Genomic DNA, 19,344 nt, shown 5'->3' with positions numbered 1-19,344 from the left:
CTGCCACCTGCCACTGTGACCTTTGCGAGCTGGTCTTTTGAGGTTCTATCCAGCTCTCAGTAGGAGAGCCTCACTGCTAGTGCAGACTGGGCTGTCTCTTCCACAGAAACACTCCCCTCACAGCAGGACTAAGCACTTAGACCTGATTATCTGTGATTTCAGCTGCAGTGGTCACTTAACAGAACAAAAGACTATCTATGGAGCCTAATCATCTCTGTCTTTAAATAATGGAGAGGGACAGGTCCCCAACCTCTCTCTTGATGCCCTCAATCAGCACAGGCTAAGTACAGTTCTACTGCCCTTTACTCATACGATAAGAAAAACAACATTCTCCTCCCCCCTCCAGCATTCAAATGATTTGTAACCCAACCCCAGCCAAAATCTATCACTTGGGCAACAGAGCTCTGTTTGCTTAGGTGTGAAAGTAAATACAATCTGGTCCTGAAGCCTTTCCCCCAAGCCCCAGCTCATCACTAGCTGTCAGGGAGAGCTCATTTAAACTTTGCTTACAAATCATCTTTTGAAATTATTAAGTTGGCCAACATCACCAAAACAAATGCACTGACGTCATAAAAAACAACTGTATAAGGAAGCTAGTTTAGGTTCATACAGTACTTTTCAAAGCTATTATACTTCTTCAGATACACATATTTTAACATATACTGTATATGCATTTAAACTATGTATTATTGTTTCAATTTCAATTCACATTTCCAAACAGTCACTAAATTGGCATTTAACTGGTTCACAAAACGGGGGGTGGGGGATTGTTGGAGAAATTCAGGGGGGTGTAGGGAAATCACTGGTCCGCAGGTTCAGCCGATCACAGCTCCCACTGGCCGCGGTTCGCCATTCCAGGTTGGCGTGGCTGAGAGATGTGCTGGCCGCCGCTTCCCCCCACCCACATTGACCTGCAGCAGTGAAACCTGGCCAGTGGGAGCTGCGATTGGCCGAACCTGCGGACACGGCAGGTAAACAAATCGGCCCGGCCCACCAGGGTGCATACCCTGGCGAGCCACGTGCCAAAGGTTGCCGACCCCTGCACTACATTGTTCCTTTGCATTTTCCTGCTCTTGTGAACACTAGACCAATGGCGACCTAGTTGAAGAAAATTATTTATGCCTGTGACCCAACGGTGCTGGAAATGAGGGGTTTGGGGTGTGGGAGGGGCTCAGGGCTGGGGCAGAGGATTGGGGGTGTGGGGGTGAGGGTTCTGGGTTTCAGGGCGGGCTCAGGGCTGGGGCAGAGGCAGGGATGGCTCCAGGGTTTTTGCCGCCCCAAGTGGTGGGGAAAAAAAAAAAGCCGCGAGCGCGATCGGCGCCTGCTCCACTGCATCACTTTCTTCTTCGGCAGCAATTCGGCGGCATGTCCTTCTCTCCGAAAGGGACCGAGGGACTGCCGCGGAATTGCTGCCAAACAACCCAACATGCTGCCCCTTCCCCTTGCTGAGCTAGTGCCTGGAGCCAGTCCTGGGCAGGGGGGTTGGGGTGCAGATGGGGGGTGAGGGCTCTGGGCTGGGGGTGCAGGCCGGGTGAGGCTGGGACTGAGGGGTTTGGGGTGTAGGAAGGGGCTCCAGGTTGGGGGTGGCTCAGAGCAGGGGATTGGGGCGTGGGCTTACCTCGGGCGGCTCCCGGTCAGCGGTGCAGCAGGGATGCTAAGGCAGGTTTCCTGCCTGTCCTGGCAACATGGACCACACTGCACCCCGGAAGCGGCCAGCAACAGGTCTGGCTTGGTGGAGGCGCACTAGCTGCTCTGCATGGCTTTTGTCTGCGGGCACTGCCTCCACCAGCTCCTATTGGCTGGTATTGGGTCGCAACCCACAGTTTGAAAGCCAGTGCACTAGACAGTGCATGAAGGGGTTTTTGTTTATGGGTTTTTTTTTTAATGATTTAGAAGTTACTGCTTCAGTTGGCCACCAGGTGGAGCTCTCTCAGAAATTTGAAGCAGGCTTTGGTCTGAGATTGCATATATAGCCCAACTACCACGTGGATCAGAAGAAAATCCTTTTGCCCCAATTTCTCATTTTGGGGCTAATAAACCCTGGGTGCAAAATAAGACATGTTGATAGCAATTGGACTTACTTGCCAAGCTAATGGTGACACTCCACCCCCCAAAGGTAGTATTTTTAAACACCAGAGCAGATTTGCAGTCGGCGACAATGACCTTGAGAGTTCTTGTCACTGTGGTGCAGTCATTGCTCCCATAGAGTTTGTGGCAGTGGTAGACTGTATAGCATGTGTAGGTTACTACCTCTTGTATTTATGCCAAACAGTGTGGTACTCCCTTGAGCTATGTTGTAGTTACAGTCAGTACCAACACATACTTCTGATTGTAATCCCCTTTTGGAAACAGATTCACTGGTATGAGAAAGTCTTCGGACTCTGGATCTATTGTGATTAACTGCAACCAAGGTTTGATGGTACATCTGGGCAGACTATACACAAGACCAGATGACTTCCTTCTGAAGCAGTTTCCTGTTCTTTTTTCTGAAGCAGTGACATCATCCCAGACTATAGATCCTGAATGCTACAGTGACATCCCAAACTGCAGCTCCGGAATACTACCAGTACAGTATGTACAGGGTGTAAGGCTAAAGTAGCAGGATGGATCCTTACTGATTAAACACATCTCAGCTCCTGTATGGTTAAGGAGGTTGGAATATGCAGGAAATATACATAAAGACTAATAAGATGTGAATTAAAAGAAAGTTGGACCCTGTTTCTTGATACATTTGAACAAAGCAATGCTGAGCTAGCTCAGATAATGCCAGCTTTCCCTTCCACCAGAACGTGCTGCTTTCCCTCCACCCTCCTGCCCTCATGTCTTTTCTCAATTGTCCTTTGCCTTTTTGTATTTGTTTATGAAAATTAATCACAAAAGCCTCCGCTGTACCTTTAATACCCTTTGATTTCCCTTTGCTGATTGATAATTGGCTCCTGTGGGCACTGGGCTGAGCCACGGGGGGCCCCACTGGCCGAGCGAGGCCTAGCTGGCTGCCTTGGTCATGAACAGGCAATAGGCGGCGCTTGCGAGCAGTTCGCGTCGCTCTCCCTGAGGGAGGAGACGCTCTATCCGGAAGGGAGCATTAGAGTTGCACTTCCGGCCAGGTGTGTTCGGTCACTTCCTGCGCGGCGCGGCGTGGCGTGGCCAGGGGGCTGGGTGCCCGGAGGGTTCAGTCAGCAGCAAGATGCGAATCGAGAAATGTTACTTCTGCTCCGGGCCCATCTACCCGGGACACGGGCTCATGTTCGTGCGGAATGACTGCAAGGTCGGGGCGGCCGCGCGGCCCGGGAGGGGTCCTGCCGAGCGGGTCCTGAGGGGCCGGGCCGGGCCGGGGGCGCTGCCCATCGCCACACGGGGTTGTTGTAGGCCCGGCCTGCGTTGGGGCCCCTGTAGCTGGGGGCGGGGGCAGGCCCGTCTAAGGACCGGCTCTGCTCGGGCGGCGGGCTCGGCTCCAGCCCGTTAAAGCGCAGCCTGGGCTGGCCGTGGCCCCGCAGCCGGGCCGCCCCGACGCCTGCGGGCGCTCCCCGTCCGCTCCCCCCGGCTGCCGCGTGCCGAGCGCGCGGTGTTTTGGGGGTGTTATTCCCACACTGGCACCGGTTCTAGGGGAGCTGCCGCGAGCCTACAGAGCCATGGCGCTGCGGTAGCCAGGCAGCGGTGGCGCAGCTCAGACCTGCGGTTCTCATGTGCAGACCCCGGAACGTTTTCAAAGGGCGATGCGGGCTGCTTTGAAATCTTAGACACAGTCTGCGGGCCCCGCCCGCCCCCCAGCGGTGCGCAGACGACAGCTTGAAAACCGCTGGCCTAGCCGGATACATACTCGCAGGGTTTAGGATGAGTGTTGGGCATGGCTAAGCCATGTAAATATCAGCATTTGCTCTATTGTAAAGACCAGTGTTAGACTAAAAATGCTTGACATATTTAGACCCTGATTCAGCAAAGCATTTAAGTGTGTGCTTATGTACAGTTTTGAAGTTTAGTAGATGTTTAAGTTCAACTGAAACCATTAGAATTTAGGCATGTGCTTAGGTCCCCTCCTTGCTGAATTGGGGCCTTAAAGTTGAAATTAAGTTCTAAAAAGTAGTTGTTTAGTATCTTTTCTCTGTACCTTGCAAAATTTGACTATTTTTATGTGCAGTTAGAAGTTTATCCTGTAAGGAAGGCACTAGCTCTAGGATTAGGTGACAGGTTTAGAAAATTCACAGAACAGTTTTAAGGTTTTGGAGTTATTTTTGTGGTAATTCAATAATCCTGTACCATGCAGTTCTTTGACCATCAGTTTGTTTAAAGGTAATTGCCATATAGATGCATGCAAGTTCCCAGCAGCCTGTAACTGAAGATATTGTGAAAACAGAGTAATGTGACTTTGTAAAGTAAAACAAAGTAAAAATAATGATCTAAAACACTATCAAACTGTTAATTTGAATGATACCATCATTGCAGAAGATACACGAGACTTGTATTATTTATCCTGTGCAGTATCTTTCTGTACTGATTTACATGATCTAGTGGTACATTAAATTCACTTTGCCAAATCCTATTGAATATAATGGTGCACGCAGACTATCACGGCAGGATTTTGTGTAATAAAACTGCACTCAGAATTATGCATTTGTTATACATACAACAACAGAAATCTGTTATGCTAATTTAACAAAGATCCATTGAAACAGTATAAGTATCTTACTCATTAGAGCAACACTTTATGTTTTAGTAGTAAATATTCTGTATTCATTACTCTGTAAGAAGGTTAATGAACACGTATTCCATTAAAATTCTATTCTATGGATTGTAGATATGTTTAGACATGATTTGAAATAACCAAATAAAGTTTATTTTTCAAAATTATGGAAAGGATACCCTGTAAAGCTTAATAGCTATATTTAAATTGAAATTACCCAAACACACCAGGGCTGTAACACAAGTAACTTGCTGCAAATGCAGCCCCCCACAACCTCAAAGTGGGGGATGGGCTTTGTCTGGGCTGGTGGGGAAATCTGACAGTGGCTCTCTTAAGGATCCCCCTCCTGAAAGAGGAAAGTGTGAGGACAGGGAAGCATCACCTGAGCTGGCAGGTGGTTTTACGTTGCTTAGGTAAGCCATTGGCCTCTGTCCACTTACAGGAGGGTATATAAACCCTGACCCTCCCACCTGAACCTTCTTTCATGCCCAGATTAGCTGCTCCCACCCTGAGATTAGCAAAGGACCAGTTGTTTTGGTCTGCTGTGGTATTGCGCAATTTCCTTTCTTGCACTGGGAAGGAATTGTCCCCTCACTACCAGACTGACAAGGGTGGGGCATGTTTTGTCCCCCCACCCACCCCCCTCGAATGGGCATGAAGAATGCACTGTATTCCTTAATCTCTGGTAGATCCTTCAGGTTCAGACTAAGGCTTGTTAGCTGTTTGGTGTTGTGTAGATTCCATGAAAGCTGACATTTCTATCCTATACTTCGTAATTTTAGTTTCATTGATACTTTTCATTATAAGGAAAAAAATAATGGTCATTTTTTAAATTGGCACTGAATAGTGCCAGTAGAGTAACATAACTAAGATTAACACCAGTTATTTTGGATGGCGTGGGCAATAAATTAATTTGATTGTGGACGTTTTTTCTATTTGTATTTAATCTTCCTTCAGGTCTTTAGATTCTGCCGATCAAAATGCCACAAAAACTTTAAAAAGAAACGAAATCCCAGAAAGGTCAGATGGACCAAAGCCTTCCGGAAAGCAGCTGGTAAAGAACTAACAGTGGTAAGTACTTGGTGGTATTGTACTACTAAAGGATATAAACACGCTACTATGTGTGTTTAAATCCTGGCCAAGAATAAAAACAACATGAATATTAGGCATGTAATACTCCAAGTGCCATATCCAGGCAAATCACGGTATGCAAGTGCTTCTGTTACCCCAGAGACAGTGAGAGCAAAATCAGTTCTTTAAAAATACAGTTTGGTCTTTCAATTTTCTCAGTAATAAAGCACAAATATGCAGTATGCTTTTCTTTGAAAATTTAAAACTCGCCATTCTTTAAGGTTAGGATCACCCTGAAATTTGCCTTTCTGATTAGGCTTCTGTATTTTCAGTCTAAATGTGTTGTGCTTTCTTTGAAAAATTTATTTAAAAAATAAATAGATATTACCATTATTTTTGTTCGTCATGGCACTCCTAATCATTTAGAAGTCCAAAAGAATTGTCTTATGTGAAGAATAATGTAGTTGTAGCTTTAAACTTTATGGTCGTAAACATGCAGTATCTGTGATAAGAATGGCTAATCTTATCACAGATAATGATGTTATGAAGTGGCAAAGAACTGCCCATTTTACTTGAATCACTTTTAATCCTAGGACTGTACATTAATTTCAGTTTCAAGATGTTTTGTTCCCAATGTATCAGGTAAATGCCTGAGCTTGCACACTACTGAGAGTCTCAGACATGGAGATTCCTTTAAAATCTGTTAGTTTAAAAAAAAATAATCAAACCACACATTCAGCAGTAAAACAAATGGAAATTAGTTTTACAGTGTTTTTCTTTTTTTGCTTTTCCGGCTTTCCAGATGTGCAGGGTCCTTGAGGCCCAAAGACTGTGAAAAAGGTTTCTTTTCTATTGCTGAGAGGGATGGGCAGCATGGACAACAACATAATGTTTTGCACTTCTGTAGCATCTTTCATCCAATACATTCAAAGTATTTTACAAATGCAAATTAAACCTTGCAACACACCTGTAAGTTGAGTATCACCTTCTTTTTTACAGAAATCAAATAAAAATGCAGAGTTTTGTTGTTTGGCTTTCAGCAAGTCATTCATTGGCAGATATGAGGGTAGGATGCAGAAGTTCTTAATTTTTCTTGAACATAGGCATTCACAGAGGCCTGATCTACTCAGAACTTTTGTACTGGTATAATTATGGTGGTTAGACACATTTTTTAAACTGATAGTATGGGATAAGCTATACCAGTATAACTGCATCCACACTGGCAGGGGAAGAAGTGTGTGGGTATAGTTAAAGTAGTACAACTTTTTTGTGTAGACAAGTCCTAATTAAGGAGTGAAATTTTAAAATTACTGCCCCTGTTGACTGGGGATGCAAATGACAACTTAGACGAGTATATTGGTTGTGTCTGCAAATCAGGTAGTTACAAATATATAGCTCTTGTGTCTATTGTACCCACATTTTGAGTGTTTGCTCATGGGGTTGGTTGTGTGGGCAGGTGTCATATCAGAGAAAACTAACAAGCCTTCCAGATTGTTCTTAAGCCTGTCATTAAATGCTCTGCTCATCAAGTTCTAGATTTTCAGTGCTTCAGGTGCAGCAGTTATGATAATGCAGTTTTGATGAACATCTTACTTATGCTTTCCTCAGACTCAAAACTTATTTCTTGGAAAAGACTATTTCCCTTGTTTAAATTCATTTTAGCAAAAGCATTTTCCCTCTTGTAATATACCTTTTGTTCTGAAGCATCTTTAATTTAATCTATAGACTATATAGATTTCTCAAGTGTAAGGCAGTTAACTATGTTGATCTTTCTCTAGAAGGAGAGAATTTATAAGAAGAATCTTCCCTCACAAGGATACTTTCATTTCCCAGACATGAAACAGATTTAAAAACAAAGTTAAAGCATTTCAAGACAGAGTTACTTCCCAGGGAGAAATTGATTAAATATACATACATGGCAAGGACAGTCCTTAAATAGAGGATTACTGGGATTTAGTTAGCTTTTATTAACAGAAAAATAAGGATGCTCAGTACTTTTTTGGTACTGTTAGTGACCTACTGCTGTCTATGTAACTTCCCTGTGGACATTATTGTGTAGTTAACTAAGAGTATGTTTTTTAATGTGGCTGCCAGACATCTTTAAGCAGCCATGTAATAACTGGGCCTTCTGAAGAGTTATGTGGGTTTTATACTGTTAAAAACTGATTTAGGAGAGTTTTACTGTTGTTGGTTTTGTTGGTTTGTTTTTTTTTTTGAGATCCCTGATCTGATGGAGTAGGAGGAATGGTTAGAAGTTCTTAATTTGTTCTGTTCTCACATTCTCTTAAGCTCCCCACTTAAGATTTTAGGCTTAACAGTATCCTAACAGAAGCTGATATTATTCTAATTTATAAAGAAAAGGAAAAACAAAAATTGAAAACAAAACTCAAACATGAGGCCAAGTTACAGTATATTGTAGAGCAGTGTTTCCCAAACTTGGGATGGGGCTTGTGTAGGGAAAGCCCATGGCAGGCTAGGCCAGTTTATCTGCTGCATCTACAGGTCCGGCCAATCACAGCTCCCACTGGCTGTGGTTCGCTACTACAGGCCAATGGGGGCTGCTGGAAGCGGCAGCCAGTATGTCCCTCGGCCTGCACTGCTTCCAGTAGCCCCCATTGGCCTGGAGCAGCAAACCACCGCCAGTGGGAGCCGTAATCGGCCGGACCTGTGGACGCAGCAGGTAACAAACTGGCCTGGCCCGCAAGGGGCTTTCTCCCTAAACAAGCGGCATCCCAAGTTTGGGAAACACTGTTGTGGATAAAAGGTCTATTTAGATCTAAAGGGTTCCTGTTTTATTAGGGAAAATAAACTGAAAAGAGGTGGCATCGTCTACAGCAGGGGTAGGCAACCTATGGCACACATGCCGAAGGCGGCACGCGAGCTGATTTTCAGTGGCACTCACACTGCCCGGGTCCTGGCCACCGGTCTGGGGGGCTCTGCATTTTAATTTAATTTTTAAATGAAGCTTCTTAAACATTTTAAAAGACTTATTTACTTTACGTACCACAATAGTTTAGTTTATATATTATAGACTTATAGAAAGAGACCTTCTAAAACATTAAAATGTATTACCGGCACATGAAACCTTAAATTAGAGTGAATAAATGAAGACTCGGCACACCACTTCTGAAAGGTTGTCGACCCCTGGTCTACAGAGTCATGGGTAGCACCAGAACTACCTATCAAAATCCCATTAAAATATATGTGCTGAATTGAACATTGTCCAATCAGTATATAGCTACTTTTTTTGAGCATCGCAAGCAGTAAATGAATGCTGTTATTAGCTGTAATATAACCAGCAACTGGACAGTGCTGTGTGTGTCTTTTTAGGAGTGCTTCTGGGGTGCTGAGAGGCTTTTGCAGCCACGTTGTGTTTAGAGGGTGTTCAGATTTCTGGTACTAACACATAATTATTTTCTCTGGGGATTTCTTGCTGCTGTACTTAGACTAGGGGCTGTCTTTCCTTTGAGTGGCATTTGGTCAGCTAGTCTGGGAATACTAGTGAGAAGTTTTTCTTCCAGGAGGATGAGGAAGGAGACTTCCTGAGACATCTGTATAAAACTTGTTGCTATTCTAGTTGGTGTCAGTTAACACTACTCAGAATAATTTAGGACAGAGCAAAATATTTGTCTTTGCGTTTCTCATCCTCTCCCCTTTCAGAGCTTTGGTTGTTCCAGGATTCTTGGTTCAGAATTAAGCTGACCAGATTGTCATTAGAACCTATGTTTAGACTACTGCTTCTGGCACTTCTAACTCCTGACCTAATTGATCGATCTGGTCCAGGTTGTTGCATTTTGATTTCTGAAAATTCCCTTAGCCCAAGTAGACTGGAGCTATCTAGAACTTTTTCTTCCTCCCTTAAATATAGTTTGAGGTTAATTCTTGCTTTCAGAATACCAAGAAGCATCACTATGAAAAGTTGCAAATTTCTTTCTAATTTACTTTTCTGCTATTAAAACTCAGTAACACCATTAGAAGGTTTTCGAATCCCAGAATATTTCTCTAGGTTTTTCTTGTCTTTTGAAGTGTCTGTAGTCTGACTTGATCAGGTGCTTAACGGAGATCTTATGGCTTCTGCAAAACCACTGGGTTTATGTTCCTTGTTTCTTTTATTGAGAAGTTAGTCTTCTAGTTAAAGCATAAAACAGAGTGCGGAGATCTGGATTATCTCTCTGGTTCCATATGGTTGCCATAGATGATCTATATAACCATACCTCTCTTCAGCATCTGTAAAAAGGGGTATTGCATACCTAGCAAGGGTGTTGTGAGCCTTAATTTTTTGCAAAATGTGTTGCAGTTTTTGGCTGAAAGGTTATAGGTGAGCAAAGTATTTCTTTTCATTGTTTGGGTGGTAACTGAAAAAACAATGACATGGACAAAACCTTAAAACAGTTACTCTGATCTGCTTATACCCAGAATTAGCTTCACTCAATGTCCTTCTTCCTCCCAACTCCAAAAAACAAAACTCCCTTCCTGCCTCCCAAGCCCCGTAGTCTTTCACCCAACGTGTTAATATCTTACTCTTGCTTTTTAAATTCACCACACAAACATGATTTTTGGCAGAAGGATGTAACATAAATTACATCTATGTAGACAATAAACAATTTAGACTGTTTCTCCAAGCAGTAAGCAGTCTGAGGTTGGTTTGGAAAGAGAATAGGATAGTTACCAATTAGGGATGCAGTTCCTGGGTGTTGAGGGTCTGCAGCTCTAGTTGTTAAGAGCCATGGCAAAATGATTTGGCCTTTAGCACTCTGCATTCTGTCTTCTTGCTAAGATGTTTATCAAATCAAGATGTTCAAGTACAGAGGCTTTTAAAGGATTGGTATTATCTTTACAGCTGCAGTTCCAGCCAACAGATAAAAAAGGAATTTTGTCTTCCAGTGTCTTTAAAACTGATCTTCAGTAAGATTCTTTTCAATGAAGATTGTGAATGGTGTTACATTGTGTGAGACCGTTTACAAGTGATGCTTTGGCATTTTTCTGAGAACTATCTGGAAATGAACAAATGATGTATTAGATTCAGTTATACCACTTTTAGTCATTTCATTGTGCATAACTACCTGGTGCTGACTCAGCAGAGCTGCTGGCCACTCTGCTCTCCGTTCAAACCAAGTTTTCTTTGATTAAAATGGTTACTTGTCCCTCATTAACAAAAAAAGTGAGGATTATGGCCAATATGTTTGCTGTTTGGAGGGTGGTACTGATGTAGGGTCCCCAAAATCTCCAGCTCAAAACCATGAATAAACCCTGTCCTACTGATATTTGAGAGGGAGTTCCACAGGGCTCTCTCTTAGCAACAACATGGAGTGGACAGCAGAAGATAGCCCAGCTGTTGCCATACTGGGCAGAGATGGTGCTACGGTGCTCTCAGTAGCTGGTCAGTGGTGGAGCTCAACAGGATTAAATGCCACTGATCTCCAGATACTTCATCACTGAGGGTGCAAGGCCAGTGTGGATGATGCCCATCCTACATCAAGATATGTAGCAACAGCCATGGGAAGAGTGAGGGGGAGAACAGGTAGATCCAGAGACAAACAGCCATGCAGGGATTACTTTGTGAGGGAGGAAGGGGCCTGCTGGGAACTAACCACTCAGAAGTTGTGATTGCTATAGGTAGGATGTGTTAGAACAAAGAGAACCACATCAAACGGTCTGTGTTGGCTGTTCTCCTTCCCTCCGCTTGCAGTCAATGTTCCCTTTGAAGCACAGCAGGTGATGTCTGCATAGTTCAACTCTCATAAGCAAAGGATTCCTCCTCCTATCTGAAGGCAGAGAGGGTTGGCTTAAGCCTCCACATCTCCAAAACGTGGCTGTCCCATTGCAGTGGAGAAGTCAGTGGTTGTGTTTTCAATGAGATGAAGAGAGCAGGGAGCATAAGAGCACAGAGATGTTTGGCTGTGGTTCTCTAGCTCTCTGCAAACAACTCTCTGTGGTGATTAACATATAGAGGGTTAGTGCCCACCTAGAACCTCCTGCAACATGTTCTCATCGTTAGCTGATTGTAATGATGCTGCTTCTGGCGGGATACAACTTAATTCTTGTTAAGTATCTTTGTGTGTGAGAGAGATTTCTCTCATGCCTATTATTTCTCTCCTATCTTCTGTTAAATTAACATAGCATAGGTCAGAGTGTGTAATTCTGCCTCTTAGCATTATTATATGAGAGTCTTCTATAGGTTCTTTCCTAGCCATCACAACAGGGCTCTGGGCTTATTCACCTCCTGTGAAGACTCAACGTTACCTCAGAAAATGATCAATTGAAGAATTGCTGGTCTTCACCCCTGCTTTGGGCATGAAGGGGGGGAGGGGAAGTATTTCTCTTAAAGACCTGACGCACAAGTATCTTTAAAAATATTAAGTTTAAGATTCAATGATATATAGCAGAAATTAGTATTGAGAGCTGCTAAGATGTTCTATATTTAAATTAGTTTGTTATAGGTTTAGAGAAATATCTATAATAGATATTCAGATAAAATGAAGGGAATTTTAGGTTGAGATCTTTTAGATTTCTTTTCACAAATGTAAAAAGTAATATGGATAATAACTTTTTTATGCATTCCTAAAACTGTATTTCCCATTTACTGTATCTGAATGTAAGCTGTACTCACTTTCCTTTTTTTACACAGGATAATTCATTCGAGTTTGAAAAACGTAGAAATGAGCCACTGAAATACCAGAGAGAGCTATGGAGCAAAACTGGTAAGTCAGTTTAGGAAATGCCAGCTTTTCTAGAAGACTAGCTGGGAATAAGATCTTCTTCTCATGTACAGTTGTCAGAAGACTTTAAATCTTGATCATATTTATAATTAGTCTTTTGTAAATACTAGAAACCTGAAAAGAGATTTATTTTTAAGTGTGCCGCAAAGTAGAACAGGAATGTCTGCTCTGCCTCCCAGCTGCACGTCATTGAAATGAAATGGGTTAGTCTTGGTAGTCTCATACAAAAAGTAAATTTAATTTTGCATTATAATCTAGATATAATCTGTCCCTTATGATTGCTGCCTTTTATGGTAAATGAGTCCACATTTTTTTTCCACTTGTAAAAAGGGCAATATCAGACTTGATAGGGACTACTCAATACAAACCAAGATTCTACTCGGATTACAGAGATTTTTTTTTCTGCTTCCATTTCTACAAAACCATAGTAATAGAATATCTGATTATCTTATCAGTCTATAATGATGGTGCTCAGTTATCAACTGTAATCATAAATTGCAATATTTGCCTTTAAATCATTGTCATTCACAGCATTTTCACTACAAAAGTTATAGGTATATAACTCTGCAGTAAAACACATTCTTCTGTTTGAAACTTGATGTCTGAGGCTTTCTGAATACCTAATTTCAGAGCAATCTGATAAATTGACTTTTATACACACAACGCTTCTTTAAAATGCTTTTACTGATGTTGCAATGACTTCTGTATGTGTTTGTGTTCTTAAAACCAGCTTAGATTTTTTAAATGAAATCTAGAAAGCAAGTAATGTGTAACACCTGAAGTAGTTAATACTTTTCATTCTTAGGCATTTTTAATACATATTGCACAAGTTCCAAATACATAGTTATACAATAGATCACCATAGCGCTAAAGATTTTTAGCTTTCTACCAGAAATGTTCTTGTCCTTGTTAGTTTCTTAAAACAAACAATTTGATCAAAAGACTTTGCCAGGAATGCCAATAAAAAGCCAGAAGATTAAGAAGATTGAACAGCCCCTATTGCATTTGAGGGAGAAGTATGATGGTGGGAATTAAAAATTGAGTACCACTCTAAAAACTCTGATTTGGTCTCTGTTCAGCATTTTCTCACAGTCCTATTGTTAGGAGCACAGGATTTACCATACAAATCAGACCATTGATCTTTCATGTTCACTGACCTGCCTCTGACTGGCTAATACCTGAGCCGTCAGATAGAAGTGAAGAAAAACCCATCATGCATTGGTCTAATCATTTATTTATGTGCATATGAAAAAAAACTTCATTCCTGCAGCAATCAGATGTCAAATCTCATGCTTCAGCGTGATTACCCTTAGCTGTGAACCTACGCAAGTTGTTAGTAAAATTGTCCAGACCTTTTAAAATTTAGATAAATTATTTAACGCTTTGCTCCTGTAATGGTGCAATGTTAAGTAAACATTTTTTTAAAAATTAATATGAAGTTTTGTTAAGACTTAAATAGCTAATTTTGCAATTGTTTCAACAACAAAATAGTAAATAGTTGAAGAGCATAGTAATTCAAAAATATGCTGTTCCTTTTTCAAAAAAGTTGTAACTGCTAGGACTGCTTCATTCCCTAATGACTCGCCTTCAGTGTTTCCACAACTATAGTTAGGTTCCTGTGTAAGTGTGTATTACATCTTTGCTAGTAGGTACCTAACATTCAGTCTGTTTGCAGAAGTAGTCCATTTTTTTCAATAAAAAATTTCTACTCCCGACAGCAAGGAATTGATGAGTTTGTTTAAAAAATGTCACGTTACTTTTATTTGTCACTTACAACATGATCTCAAAGTGATACTTAGGTTGTCTTTGCATTGTTTACATTAAAAAAGAGTATGTTGATGTGACAGCATATTTGCTCTGTGGAGTTTGTTGGTACACCTGTGCTGCCTACTTGATTTACAGCACCGTCAATCGAGCCCTAGGTTTGATTGAGTAGTCATTTGTAAATCTCATCAATTATAGGCAAGAGATTTAAGAATGGAAAGAGAGCATATTTTACTGGAATTATGCATCTGTAACCTTGGATTAACCTGATCTTCCTTATATTGTTTTTTTGTTTCACATCACTGTTCAAACAAGTTCAAATTTTTTGGGCAGTCAACTGGGGGCAGGCACTGGGTTTCACTTAGTCCTTATTTTTTGAATAACTGTTAAAGCAGTGCGTCTCAAACTTCTTTTTTGTGGACCACTTGATTGCTGAGGATCTCAGCGGACCATTTAATAATCTTTCCAAATGTTGTTTGTGCTGTTAGCTAACTATTGTAAAGCACTTTGGATAAAAGCACTATATAAAAAAAAAATCAACTTTTTTTGTTCTACAAATAAAAGCACATAATTCATATTTTAATATCCGTAGTCTTACCTTTATAATGTGATGGATGTGCCCTTTCTCCCCCTCTGCCGCATCCCCTGAACTGGGGCTGGGAAGGGTTGGGGAGGAGGGTCTCTCCCTTTCTCCCTCTGCTGTGGCAAACCCCAGGCTGGGGCTGAAAAGGAAGGGGGTCTCTCCCCTGCCACACCAGCTGTTGAGCTGATGCTGGAAAGGAAAGCCATCTCTCCCCAGCAACCTCAGCCCTGGAGCTGGGGAAAGTCACCTCTTTCTCTGGCCGCTGCAGCACTGCACATACCAAATTCCCCCCCACCCACTCTTCTCACCTCTCTACCCCATCACACCTACCCCCAATTCCCCCAAGGCCACCATCTCACCTTACATGTGCGTCTTCTCCAGGGTCCAGGCACCTAATTAGTGGAGCCATGCCTACCTTCATTCTCTTGTGTGCATCAGCCCAGGTGCACACCTTGGAGCTATCCGCAGACCAGCTGAATGGAGCTCACTGGTCTGCGGACCACAGTTTGAGAACCTCTGTTAGAGAAAGAGTATAGAATTGAACTGCATTCTTAACCATTATATTAGTGTTTAAGTGATTCTGTCTCCTGCTGTCTTTTAAAGCTGTGCTGTCCTGTTCTTTTGATCCCATTGATTCTGTACTAGTTTGCTATATTTTGTTTGTCATGATGAATTTTCTGGCATGTGAGACCATCATTCATTTTTAAGTTAGGAAGAAGTATTATTAAGGGGAAAAGGATAATGACATTTGGATAATGGTGAACTGGAAACAAAAGTCCTCCATTGTGAGAAATGATGGTAGGGATAAGAGAGAGATTGTATAGACAAAGTGGAAACTTGAACTGAAATTTAAAGGTAAAATTGATGATAATTTCTAGCTACAGAATAGTATCCGTACATTGCAAGGAGAACTTCTCTGGTATAATCATTAGATGTTTCTTTTATTCTAGGTTTAGTTCATATTAAAGAACACATTATAGTAAAATGTGCCTTTAAAAGAGTACTAGTTAAATTGTTTCAGGATGTTAATTCGATTATCAAACACACAAGTTTAAAAATATTTAAAAACTCTATTTTGTTTCAGTTGATGCAATGAAGAGAGTGGAAGAGATCAAACAAAAACGCCAAGCTAAATTTATCATGAACAGGTGAGAAGGATTTTCAGTAGCACTTAGGAAATCCCAATCAGGTTCTGGGCTGCATCATGCTGTACAGGCATGTGGCAAAGAAATGGCCTTGTTCCATGGAGATGATACTCACAAATTTTGAATGGCTGTTTGCTTCTGACACACGAACAGTAGTGCAGATGTTACTAATTTATTATGTGTAGCACCATAGCACACAGGAGAGTCAAGGACTATTATGCTAGGCATTTCAGTAACACAACAAAACAATCCCTGCCCCAAGGAGCTTACAAGCTGCTTAAGACAACAGACGGAAACAGACTGGGAAGTACAAGAAAATAATACAATATTGGTCAGCATGGTAACACATTAGAAAACTTGAGAAATGAGTCTACATAATGCTAACTGTTCAAGGGAAAGGCGATCTTGCCAAACATTAGGAGCTGTATTCTGATATTTGGAGGAAGGTGGTTGAAAACTTGTATGTAATTTGATGTTTCCAAAATCTGAATAAACTTCTCATAGTTTAAAACTTTCTCTGTCATCCCATTGCACCAGTATTTATTGGATTCTGTTTTAGTTGTAACTACCACTATAATTCCCTAGTGGACTCAGAGAGGTGAAATTTCACTAAGATGTAATACACCTGATTAAGGCTACGATTTAGTCATGGGTGTTTGTAGTAAAAGTCATGGACAGGTCACAGGCAATAAACAACAATTCACAGCCTGTGACCTGTGCATAACTTGTACTATATACACCTAACTAAACCTTAGTGGGGGAGAGAGCCACTGCTCTGGGAGGTTGGAGAGGGGCTGCTGCTCTGGGGATGGGCCAATGGCACTGGCTGCCAGGGGCTACTGAGTAGTGGCTGCGCCTGCTGCCCCCAAGACCGTCCAGCACCTGCAGCTCCCACAGCCTCCAGGACTGCTGTTCAGTGGCTGGTGTGGCTATCCCTTGGGCCACCTGAGCAGCTGCTTGGGCAGCCCTGGGGTCAATCACACCAGCTACTGCAGAAGTCATGGAGGTCAGGGAAAGTCACGGAATCCATGACAGACACCAAGCCCTACACATGATGTATATACATTTATTTAAAAGAAAAAAGTTAAGCTTTAGTGTATATAATCTCACAAATAATAATCCCCCTTATTTTTCTCAGATTAAAGAAGAGCAAAGAGCTGCAGAAGGCACAAGACATCAAAGAAGTCAAGCAAAACATACACCTTGTTAGGGCTCCACATGCAGGTAAGAACTGGATTTACTGAATTCTTGTTTGGATAGTTCATGTATAATTATTTTGAGCAACATCCATCATTTAATGAGCCAGATACAATCCCCTACTTTCTCCTTCCCCCCACCAGACCAACCTCCCCCATCTGTCCTTCACCCATGGCAGGCAGATTCCATCAGTGTCTGTTACTTATTCAGATTCTACAGTATCAAAATAATGAGCTAACCTCGTTATGTGTCTGGTCTCCATGATTTTAAATTCAGTCATTGGCACACCTTGAACTATACTGTAGTTACTACATCTGTACAGTGTCAGACTTCTTGAAATGTTGGACTCAATAGCAAATAATCCCGTCTGAGAAAGTGACATTTTATAATTCAGTTGTTTGCAGTGTTGTGGCCATGTTGGTCCCAGGACATGAGAGAGACAAGGTGGGTGAGGTTATCTTTTATTGAACCTCACTCATCTTGTGTCTTTCATTCTATAATTGAGTGTTTGTAATATGACGTCACAAATGTTTATTAAACTTAATATGTTACAGCCAATTAACAACCTATTTTTGAATTGTCTAGTTAATATTAACCAAAATGTATCTGAAGAATGCACAGATACGAATTTATATTCTCCATTACTGAGCAACATTTACGTTTCTCTCGTTTCCAATTGAGTTACAGCTGGAAAAATCTGTTCCTCTCAACTGGTTTTCTGCTGGTCCAAAATTCTTTACTACAAATACTAGGTTATGCATTAAAAGGTATTGGTAAAATAGATTGTGTAGACATTTTGTCTTATTTGTGAAATTTGTTTTATTCTTAAATGTTCTTTGTAGGATATGTTTTCAAATGATCTCCATCTTTTGCATGTATTTAGGCACACAACTACCCTTATACAAAATGGAGATCAGCTGAAAATTTGTCTATTAATGCCTTGAAAAAATTATTAGTACATTGATCTTGGTGGATGTTGATACATTATAAAATTATATTTTAAATTTCCTTATTTTATATGGTTGTTAATATAGTCCATTACAGCAAATTGTCTATAATATTGTAGATCTCTGGTGTGTGGTGCTAACAAGTGGGCAGTGTAAAAGAGCAGTGTGCTTTTGCCTACGCTTCACTCTGCTTTGATCCTCCCCTCGATATACTTTTTGCTGGGACGGTTCTTCTAAATCTGGAGAAGTGAGCAGGAGCCTCTCAGTTTTGCTCCCTTTACCAAAGGAGTGGTTCATGCTACTGCATGAAGTTCTGATCGATACTGCCAACTGGCGAAAGTCCATGGTACTAGATGAGACAAATGTTCAGTGTATTATACAAAAGTGAAGCTGATTTTAGTTGTTGCATTAAAGTAATGACAGCTCTGCTTTTTGTTAAAACCTCTTTGTTGGTATGGCTAGCTGATAACAAATGTGTTAACTTGATTGCTGTAATTTGAGAGTTCTCTCTAGACAATTTTTGTTAAATAAAACTATATTCAGTTAAAATTTTTGTTTTTTCTTTTCTTTTTGAAGGCAAAGCAAAACGGCTGGAGGAGAAAATGGTACAGAAACTGCAGGAGGATGTAGCTATGGAAGAAGAGTCCTAAAAACCTTGTCATTTTTTTCCTTCTATTTTTACCTCCTCAACTTACCATTTTTTGACTCTCTAGAGTTCTAACTTGTGCATTATTGATTCATTTGATATTTGTTCATTGAAATGAAAGGTGATTAAACACACCCTAGATGCACATCTTGAGTGTGTGTGAAGCACCAGAAGGTACTCTCAATTCTTTATTGGGAGAAAAATACACTTTACTGAGCAAAAGTTATTTTGCAAGTCATCCAGTACTGTTTGTAATTATAAAAATGATGTAATTGGCATGAACCAGCTGTCCTGCAGCTAATGTTTTTGGACAATACTTTTTGTAATTCTGTAATTATGCATCACTGATAAGGTTTTGTATAACATAAAGCCTTTCATTTGAGATGATATATACCTCTTTATTGTCCAGGGAGGGACAGTATAATTATCTTTTTATCTAGCTAATAATTCAAGGTATAATTGGCTTCAGTGGAAGTTTTCCTCAGTAGACTTTGGCCCAAGGCTTTTCTAATTTGGTATGCCATACCCCTCCAGTAGTGGGTAAATTGCACCTTTGTACCTACAAGGGATGGCAGAATCACATTTTATCTA

At 41.3% G+C, this 19,344-nt stretch overlaps 1 protein-coding gene across 1 annotated transcript; it reads left to right on the top strand.

Annotated features, from left to right (window-relative positions):
• Window positions 1–3,102: 3,102 nt before the first annotated feature.
• Window positions 3,103–19,135, top strand: RSL24D1 (ribosomal L24 domain containing 1). Its single transcript, XM_030577929.1, has 6 exons — window positions 3,103–3,268; window positions 5,639–5,752; window positions 12,381–12,453; window positions 15,903–15,966; window positions 17,102–17,187; window positions 18,684–19,135. The coding sequence occupies exons 1-6, from the start codon at window positions 3,188–3,190 to the stop codon at window positions 18,755–18,757; spliced, it is 492 nt and encodes a 163-aa protein (XP_030433789.1). The 5' UTR covers window positions 3,103–3,187; the 3' UTR covers window positions 18,758–19,135.
• Window positions 19,136–19,344: the final 209 nt, after the last annotated feature.

Source organism: Gopherus evgoodei, chromosome 10, assembly GCF_007399415.2.
Source record: "Gopherus evgoodei ecotype Sinaloan lineage chromosome 10, rGopEvg1_v1.p, whole genome shotgun sequence".
NCBI classification, from domain to species: domain Eukaryota; kingdom Metazoa; phylum Chordata; order Testudines; family Testudinidae; genus Gopherus; species Gopherus evgoodei.
Note: the sequence above shows the minus strand (reverse complement) of the source record. Positions and strands in the feature narration are given on the sequence as shown.